Raw genomic sequence first — 10,606 nt, 5'->3', positions numbered from 1 at the left:
CTAAATAGGGCAACAATGAACCGTCTTAGAATATGGTTAAAAATAATAATGTGTACTATATTTTGTATTATATTTTTGTTCACACAAAAATATTTTTATTTTTCACTTTTTAAACATTTTTAACATTTTTAAAACATTTTGAAAATTTGAAAAGAAAACTAAACAACAGCAAAAGAGCAATGTCAACATCCATTTTGTGTATGTGATTGTGTAAATGGCGCTTTTTATCCAAAGTTCTTCACAATGTTGCTTCTCATTCACCCTTTCACACACACACACACACACACACACACACACACACACACACACACACACACACACACACACACACACACACACAGTACATACACTAATGTTAACTTCATTTTTTTTTTACCTCAGAAAGAATATGTGTTATAGTCTGTGTGGTCCACAGAATATATATTCCTGACAGTATAAGAATTGGAGGTTCCCATGAAATTCCAGAGGAAATAAATGCGGGTACTTTTTGATCCATCTATGGAAGCTTGTGGTAGTAATATAAAAACTAATATTTTGTAAAATGTAGAAATGGTAGGTTAAAAATGTGTGTGGCATGATATCAAAAACATGTTTTTTGAGAAATAGCTGGACTTTGAAATGATAACTTTTCATTACGAAGATATTGCAAGAAAACAACCTCACTGGGTCATCTTTGACCCACCTATGCATCTAATGGTTAAATAAAACAGTCTTCATAGTCTGTCACACCAGTACTCTGATGTCTCAATGTGGGAGGGCACATCAATATGGAAGACCTCCTCTGAGTCAGATGGAGGGGTCTCAGGAAGGCTGTTCACTCCTGAGTCGCTGTCAAGATTAGATTGGCTCAGCTTGGCTGCTGCGTATTTCGCCTCCAGCTTCTGGTCTGGCAGTGATGCAGGTTGGGACTTTGCCTCAGCCTTGGGTTTAATGTTTTTAAAGTGTTTCAGACGCACCACCTCCCTGTGCTCTCGTGTGCAGGGCACCAGCAGCAAGACGTCTTTACGGAATTTTGAGCTCATTCCGAAATATATAAATGGGTTGTAGAAGCTGGCAGACTTGGCAAAGAGACGAGTGATGATGCTGGTTGTGCTTGGCACATGGAAGCCCCAGGCTGACCACATAGACACCACTGCATATGGCGACCAGGCCATGATGAAAGCTGTGCAGATTACAATGGAAATCTAGAGAGGAACACGAGGGAACAATTGTCAGGAGTGGCAGCACATGAGAGGAGTTTATTACTGAGAGGGCACTTTTAAGTGGATCTTTAAAAAGTATCGTTTTACTTTTCCAATCTGGTCTCTTCAAAAAACTTTAGAAATAAACTTTGTTCTTCAACTCGCCTACCCTTGTAACATCTCTCTCCAACTTCCTTTGACGAGCAGTGAGGAAGCTGTCAGCTGACAAGGCGTTAGTACTTTTCACTTGGTTGATAATGGAGATGTAGGAGAAGAGCATGATCTTAACTGGCATGAAAAAGCAGAAGATGAGGATCGAGATGATGTAGGACTTGTAGATGGTGGAGTAATTGGCTTTGGACCAGTCCACCTCACAGGTGCCATAACTTCGATCTAAATATACACACACAGGATACGGAGGTCAGATTATAGATGATGATAGTAAATCTTATGTTTCTTTATTTCTTGTGTGTGTGGAAACAGACCTGTGTAGCTGCCCCATCCCAGCAGTGGAGCAACAGACCAGAAAATTGCTCCAGTCCAAATGCAGATGAGTGATACAGCGATAGTGTTAATGTTGACACAGTAAGCTGCGTTTAGAAAAAAAATCCACATTTGTGTGCAGTTTAAAAAGATTAAATATGGCACTGGACAGAAAAAAGGAGAGGCACTTAAAGATCAAGCATTCTTGACTTGTTCTGAATCTCAAGATTGTGACATTTATTCAACAATGAGTTCTTTTCTTGTATCAACAGCCTTTGCAAACATGTGCAGCTGAAAAGCAGCTCTGTTAACCAAGCATTGCATTGTGAAGAAGAAAAAAAAAATCAGTCGGCTTTAATTCTGAGCATTTATCATGTATCTTATATCCTTGGCTTTAACAAAGAGTTACTGCAGCACAGCTTCCAATAAGGATTTAAAATACAGATTGTTTGTAGTTATGGGTTACTGGCTGCATTACTTTATATTGATACTCACCTACATACGTTTACCCATATGTTGTACCAGCCTGATTCACTTAATTATTGTTAGAAATTACATAGCAATTTCTGTATCTAGATCAAGATTTGTAACTCGTCATAATAGATGTAACTGCACTCTAGCACACAGTACAGTTAATGATATTCCATGTGTACTATTCCATATGTTAATGATTTATACACAATTGTAAAAAAACAGAACAGACATTTCTATAGTATGTGTTTTATGACAAACCACAAACAGTAAAAACTCACACTGACAACAGAGGCAGTTGCTCCACCTAATTTCATATAATTAAGAAATTCTTCAGCATCAGTTACACCCCACAAAAATAGAAAAAGTCACCTTACATTAACTTAATGACATGTTGGCAAAATGTACAAGAAATCACTGGAGGCAAGTGGTAGTTATTTCCGCAGCTGAAGGTTTCATTAGCACAGAAAAACACACTTTTCTGTCAGATAAGAACTGCTGGAATGGGAGGGAGGCAGAGATGCTGGTCTGAATGTTCTCTCACGTGAATTTAAAGAAGTTATCTGACCTTTGTTTGGGTGGCATCCTTTGATGTATCTGGTGATGCTGATAACGGTCAAGGTGTTAATGGATGCGAGGCCAAAGAGCAATGTGAAGAAACCATCTACCTGGATAGAGACGGAGAGAGAGACAGAGGCTAGTGAATCGTGATTCCACATCTTTAAAACATCTTGTGTCGTTGTTAAAGCCTCGTGGTGTGTGTCCATTGCCTGTCTAATTATTCCAAACCTTTGTTTGTTGAGTTTGTTTTTGCTTTGGACTTTATGCGATAGAAACACCACAGCTTTGAGAGCTCTCACTCCTTTATTTCCATCAGACTTCGGTAATATATTAAACCATGAAGCTTTTCATCAGTCAGTGCATTGTATGGGAGGACAATCTTTTAATCGCATCTCTTCTTAAAGAGACTTATTCTACTTTGTTTCAGTCTGGCTCCAACTATGTGACACCCTGCTCCCTGCTGTGCCATTTCCAGGTGACATGGATCAGTTAAGGTCTCACTGATGTCTTTCCTCATCCTCCTTAGTCCTAATCTTATTACTGTCAGTCATCACGTTTCTTTACCCTCACACTCATTAAAGAACGTCTAGACCAGTATGATTTGAATTCATAACTTCTCAACTGTTTGTTTTCTGTTTTAAATACCTAGTACCCTGCCTTGGTAATATGTAATATCAAAGGGTCCCTAAAAGGCTCTATCATATTTAATAATGTTTTGTCCCACAAGGTGCAAAAAGCGGGGATCTGGCCCAGTATGCATGTTTTCATGTCCCATCATGCTCCATGCACTAATCTGCTAATACCTCCTACATGCCTGTCTCTTTCACCTTGCAGTTCCTCGGCACCTCTATCTCTGTGAATCTTACTGACTTTACCCTGATGTACATCTGATTCTCCCTCTATTAGCCACCTCTCTCGGGGAACATGAAATGAAAAGGGTGCACTGCGATCCCAATATTTCTCCTTTACCTTTACCTCCTTTACCTGAGATTGGATGTTTGGGAGATGAGATCATCTCAGAGGCTGCACTGAAGCTTTTGAACACCAGACCTTGATGTACAGCATTACCACTGAAACTGTGGGCTTTGTGCTTCTTAGGAACTAAAGCTTTCTGGTTACAACAGTTTGATTTCCTGATTTCTCAGAGAGTTCACTCACTGCAGCATGGATATCATGGTTTTCACAAAAGCCTGCAAGTAAAAATACCCTGGATGAATTCCAAGCTAAAGTATGACAAAAATTTCCTTTCAAGCTGAGGCTTTGGGAGGAGAAAACATTGGTATATCTTAGGAATCAAAGACAGCAACTCATCTTTTCATTTGATACATATTACTTGTCATAATTCAGTCTTTGAAACAAACATCACATTATGCAACAAATGTGCTTCCTGCTGCGTTTATTTGTTCCCTGTTTAGTTGTTGACAGGTGCCACACTGCCCAAAGAGTTCCCTCGTATAAAGGCCTCCACTGTGGTAATCTTATTACAGTTTTAACTACCAGGCCTCATGGCTACTAGCATAATCCCTTGCAAATACACACACACTCACATGCACACTTACTTTACTGTAAGGCTTTTTTTAGATTATTTTAATGTACTTCACTACTGGGATTGGGCAAAGAGAGCATAGGCATACAAACCTCAAGTATGTTTTTCTATCTAAGGATTTATAGTGTGGTGATTACCTGGCAGGTCCAGATCCAGGTGATCAAATACCCATCATCCTTAAATATATTGAATATTTCTAATATCCCTCTGGAGTAGCCAAATATTGAGATGCTGGCATCAGAGATGGCAAGACTTAAAGTGAGGAAATCTGTTGGCTGAAGCGAGGCCCGCTGTTTGTACAGGACAAACATCACTAAACTGTTTCCAAACCAGGACATCCATCCTGCAGAGAGAATTCAGTGAATATATAGTAGTGTAGTGGATAGTAGAGCAAAGTCAAGGTAGAATTAAAGTGGAGTATCGTATAGGAGAATGTACCACAGTAAAGCATTTCATAGCATTGTTTAAGCAGGAGTAGTGTAGTGTTGTACATGAAGCAGCAGAGTGAAATAAAGCTGAGACAGTAGATGGTAGCAGAAAATGGGTCAATAGAGGAGACATGAGGAGGTGGGTCAAGAAGTGTAAAACAGTACAGTACAGTGCATACTAATGCAGAACAGAACAGAGTACAATAAAAGTGTTTCATTGTACTAATACTAGTTCCTGATCTCTATCACAATTTTAACACAAACATTAAACAGAATAATGTATTTCTATTCCAGTGTAAAGCATGAGGATTGACTTACCCAGCACTAACAGGTAGATACCAATAATGGTCTCTCCATGTTCGGACAGAGGAGGTTCTGTACGCAGAGTACTGAGATTATTATTCCTCCACGGAATATTCACCACCTTCAGAGGAAAACTTTTCAGGGTTATTTCCATGGCCTGAGTTTCGATGCCAAAGCATGAATCCTTGCCGTCCTTGCTGTGCCGCTGTGCTCGTCTTTCTGACACAACTGTGCTACGCCAGCAGGGATGACCAGTTATTTTCAATCCCGCTTAGACACGAACACTAATACCTCACCAGTCACCGGCCAAATGATTGCAGGTGTAATCCTATCTGTTTCTAAGCACATAGAGATTGTAGGTAGAAATCCCAGCCAACGGAAATGTCTGGTCAGCTATGGACCCCAAATGGAAATTATGTTTGGAGGGGTTTTCATTAGTTTAAATTAATTAAGACAACTTAAGGCCCTCAGCAGTGTCCAAGCATGCACCAATGCTGAATGCTTTACTAAACTGCAAACTGCATCATCTGCAGTATTTGCATTTTGTGTTCTCCTCCGGATACTCTGCTTTTTTCCCCACAGTCCAAAGACGTGCATGTTAGGTTATTTGGTGACCCTACTGTAAACTGCCCATATTGCTGTCTTGTCTGTGTTTGTGTCTCTGTGTTGGCCTTGAGATAGACTGGAGACCTGTCCAGGATTTGCCAGGCCTCTTGCCATTGATCACTTGGAAAGGCTCCAGCCCCCTGTGACCCTGAACAGAATAAGCAATTAAGATAATGGATGGATTGGCACAACAGCAGACAACATCAAATAACTAGTAGACATTGTTGTAAAAGGCAGAGCAATAGGCCTCTATAAGGATTGACAACAGGTTATTGCATTTCTGGTGAAGGTTTATCATCACCCACATTTGGTTATCTAAAGGTTGAATAACGTCAACTGGACTTTCTTCTTGGTTGGAAACATTTCACCACTTTTCCAAGCAGGTTCTTTATAGTCATTATTACATGTCATTGTACATTGTGAAAGCAGTGGTCCAGGTATTTACTGTGTGCTGAGTATGATAGATATTAGTTTCTGTAACAGTCAAAGTGGGATCCGAGTACTTCACACCAGTCTTTATGTACTTTGCAACCATTGTCATAGTTGCTGAGTAGAAACTGTTAGTGAATCTGGTCTGTGGCGTGTCAGGCTGTGTGCCAAATTAAGTTACCAAAGAGTGAAAATGTTCTTGTTTAGATATTAAAAATGGGGGAAATGGTCCAAATTTAACACAATTTACTTGGATATAATCATAGTTGCATAGTCTGGAACATAACGTCTCTGCATGAAATCACAAAAAAACCCTGGGGCACCTTCTAGCTTCTGAGGGGGGGAGGGGGGACTTAGAGTCACGGATCTCCACTGATTAACAATAAAATCTCAATAAAACCTTGTTATTTTATGTACAGTAAACTTCCATTCTCTCCTGCTTCACTCTTCTCCTCTTCACAGCACAGTTCTTTCTGGAAACACACCAAAAGGGTAACCTGAACCACCTCCTTCAATCAGATCACAGTGTGCACCTTGTTTTCTTCGTCTGGCCGCTACACAGCAGCTCTGCTGGCCCCAAGGATGTGGAGGAACAACATGTGGCTTTTGCCAGATGCTCGGTGCTTTCGAGTCCACTGGATCAGACCTTTTCTTTCAGCCCTTGAAAGCTGGTGTGCTAAGAGTGATAGAGTGAGGGGAAAGTGAGCCAGCAGCAAACACTGAACCCAGTTGTCACTCAAGCTCTCCTTCACCAAGACAAGCCACATGGCACAGCTTAAACTCTGCAGTGGGCCCTGGGTGTGTAGCCCACAGTCATATGCAGGATTTTAAATCCCACTGTAGGTGAGTATGGTGTTGAAAATGACTAATGCGATGAAGGTTATGAACTCATCATACCCTCATGGTACTTACCTCATAAGCGAATGTTAGGTGTGACATTTTTATGTTTATAACGGGAAGTCGTGGCATTATTGGCATTGTAGATTTTTATAAATGGTCACATCTACATTAGATGCGAGGAGCATCCACTTACAATGAAAGTGAGAATATTAGAAGATTAGATCGCCTGGCAAAGTGAGCAGCGTGTCATGCTGTCAGTGTTGAGGACAGCTGCTGCTGAGATTACACTGCGACTAAGCCAACAGGCCAAACGCCAAAGAAGAACCTGTGTTCAGCATAAAATCAAAAAACTCTCACAGCAGACACATTTAAAATGTCTTTTAAATGTGTGGTTTGTTAAGCTAAGCGGAAAGCAACGGTATGTACTGTACACTGCATAAGGCTCAGGTGCTAGCACTTTACAGGAAGACATTAAGATTAGCCTAACTCTCGCCTGTGTGCTTTGGCACGTGTGTGGCTGTGAAGCTTGGTGACAACAGTGCAGCCACAGTAGGCCACTGTATCATTAGGCTTATAATGGGTACTCTCTCTCTCCCTCCTCTTAGAAAGTCTTTGGATGTGAGGTTAGACGCTCACAATTTTCCAAATGGAAAATCACAGACACAGATACCATAATGGAGGCGTGTGTTAAAGGCTATGAGCTGTCTGAGGGCAACAAAGCCTCTCTTCACAGGGGACATACACCAGGTCAAGAGACCAAAGCAGGAAAAAGGTCCACACACTCTCTCCCTGTCACTAAGTGAGGGACACAGGCACTGCTTGTATAAAGGCTTCATGCGGTATGAAGGTAACTACTAGTCGTTTTTAAGTCAATTTGTTCAGGACTGGGTACGTTTGTATCTTAGAGCAATAGATTTTTCCAAACTTCTGTGTAGTTCACAGAAATCTTAAAAAGGACATTGTCTCTGTGGCTGGGTTGGTAGAGTCATTGTTGGTGAACTGCGGGACCAGTGGATTGATGCCCATTTCCTCTTGGCCACAAGTGTCCTTAGGCAAGACAGTGACCACCAAGTTACCCTCCCGGTGCACACTTCTTACTTGTACGGTTTTTTTTTTTGGATAAATGCATCAAAAGCTTGGCCAAAATGGTCTACAGTTGTCTGAAAGAAATCTGACATGGATCTTTGAAAAGATGTTTCTGACTTTTAATATGCTTTTTTGCTTTTTGTTTTCAGTAACTAAGCAGCTAATTTAAAGGAGCATCCACCTGGCCTGCAGGGGAAGATGGCACATATCCAGTAAGAAAACCCTATAAACCACTTCTTTCTGCCCACAGGATGTTCACACCTCCTCCTCAAAAGGTTTACATTTCTTAGGACTTAATATCAGCCCACAGAAGTGAGGACTTCGTTGCTATTCAACAGACAAAATCTTTTCAACATATTGTGTAATACATGGTGGAGCAAATAAGTGTACAGGGGTCAGAGGAAAAGTCCTGTAAATGGATAGGATAATAAACACATGTTCATGTGAGAGCTGGACAGCAGCCCACACATATATAGAGCAACTGAGAAATGGTCATAAGAAATGGTCAAATTTCCCCCAGTGAAGCCCACAGTCCCAAGCAGTTACTTTAGCACAGGTACAAAGACTGGACTGTTTCATTCATCAGTCGCAAGGCCTGCCAGCGGTTAATGTTATAGATATAGATATAATTACATAAAAACAAGAGCATTGTGCCTTAGTTTGGCTGCTAATCTAAGCTTCATGAAATTACACACAGGAAACACTTGTTATGTTATATCTGCAACTATTATATCCAGGAGAAGGGTTCTGCACTGTTGTTTAAAATACTTGCTGGATAACCACTTGGAAATAACAGATAAATAGTTCAGTATGCATTTGAAACCAAGTAAACATAGGCTACATACTGAGCAAGGGGGACTGATTTTGAAGCTCGAGACTTTTTGCTGTGAATGACATGTGAATATTTATGTGGGCACTGGGTCCAGTTTGCAATTTCTTCATCAGAGTCTGTTTGTTTAAGCAGGTACCTTATGCAACTAAGTCTAATTTTGGGTTTAATGTGCACCTTCTTCACATCAGTTTTGACACGAGGGGATGTAAAATCCACAAATAAAACTCCACATCCCACTGGCAAACGAACACAGTTGGATGCAGAAAACATGGATTTTTTTCCAAAGCACACTCTTATACAATATTAAGATTCTTTGACACCTTTTCTGCCTGGCTAACTGTTTGAGGTTTTCCACTGTATTGTATCTGGCCTAGCTGACAGCCCTGACGCACTGTTTGACACTGTGGTGAGAGCACAGATAGCTCTTTGCAGCGGCCTCATTAGTCTGGGTGAAAGGGTTGTGCTCTGACATTGGTCCCTGGATCCTTAGGTTTTCTAGGGAGATTAGTGACCTAACCTCTCTGAGGGGCTACAGCTGCAGGAGCCTACCAAACTGACAACTTGTCACACTACAGATCTTCTTGGATATCTCAAGGGAAGCACCTGTACACTAAAAGGAGCAAGCAACCTTGAAGCCGTTTGTCCGGATTAATGTTACATCAAATAAGCATTTCAAATGATCTTAAAAAGCATGACCCCGTTAACTGCACACACGTTCTTAGCTGTCCTGATGCTCTATCAGGGTCAGTGAGTCGACCCCCATTTGACAGGAGGTTAGTGGGCTGCATTATTATCCTCCCTCACAGCAAAAACTTATCCTTAGTGTTGTCATATTTGCTACACCTGATGATCCATGACACCTGCCTGTTTGGGCCTAATTAAAAAAGGAACAAAACAACTTTCACACTGACCTGCTGACTGCTGGGTGAAAGTGGCCCCTCAACATGGATTTACATACATAACATATGTCACATATTTTCATTTGAAAACATCATTTTATATTAAAATGTTCAGTCTATTTGTAAACTTTATAAATCCAGAACAAAGGGCAGGAAGATGCAAACCACAAGGCCAATGTGTTGCATGATGGAAATCCAATACATTGAGCCTTGTCTTTATTGGTTTCATAAATCTCTGCTGACGGCTGTAGTATGAAGTATACACCCCTAAATATTCACATTTGGTTTTATTCCTAGGCCGACTTTGCTCTAGTTAATGTGGATAAAGACATGATTTACACAGATGGATAAGTGCACATGATGGATGTAGGAAAACATGTTCTTTATAATGTTTTGAGCCTGAGTTCATTTCCATTTGTGAAGGCTACAGGATCTGAAAGCTTAGTCTCACTTAAAAGCTTTTTTGACCAATTGACCAACATACAGTATCAGACTATTCATATAATGCTGTGAAACACCTGGGTTTCCAGTTCAAATACTCACCAAATGCGTTTGTAGTGGATGTTATCAGTGTCTGTTTCTGATAGAACACAGGAGCCAGGGGATCAAATAGATTTTGATTCAATCTCTTTCTCAGTAGCCTTTTAAATATAGTTGAAATGTACCTGTCTCATTAATCAGAAAAGTATCCCATAAAAATCTGTGCTGTTATAAATCAAAATGATGAAAGGAGAATGAGGAAGGATATAATAAATGAAGTCATCTTTTGAGGATCTTAGTGCACTGTGATTTATAAATAATGTCTTGTGATGTTAAATCAGCCCACCGAATAATCTGATCACAGTTAGTGGCCTAATCTTCTCCTCTATCCCACCGTGACATACACGGATGACTTTTAGCAGCTAATGACAGGGTATACTTTTTAAAATATTTGCTCTGGC

At 40.5% G+C, this 10,606-nt stretch overlaps 1 protein-coding gene across 1 annotated transcript; it reads right to left on the bottom strand.

Annotated features, from left to right (window-relative positions):
* Positions 1-193: 193 nt before the first annotated feature.
* Positions 194-8,850, bottom strand: LOC137138284 (opsin-5-like). Its single transcript, XM_067525338.1, has 6 exons — positions 4,989-8,850; positions 4,380-4,585; positions 2,704-2,803; positions 1,667-1,771; positions 1,351-1,574; positions 194-1,184 (listed from the first exon to the last, which is right to left on the bottom strand). The coding sequence occupies exons 1-6, from the start codon at positions 5,125-5,127 to the stop codon at positions 714-716; spliced, it is 1,245 nt and encodes a 414-aa protein (XP_067381439.1). The 5' UTR covers positions 5,128-8,850; the 3' UTR covers positions 194-713.
* Positions 8,851-10,606: the final 1,756 nt, after the last annotated feature.

This window comes from Channa argus, chromosome 1, assembly GCF_033026475.1.
Source record: "Channa argus isolate prfri chromosome 1, Channa argus male v1.0, whole genome shotgun sequence".
Classification (NCBI taxonomy): domain Eukaryota; kingdom Metazoa; phylum Chordata; class Actinopteri; order Anabantiformes; family Channidae; genus Channa; species Channa argus.
This window is presented reverse-complemented; position numbering and strand designations above follow the sequence as displayed.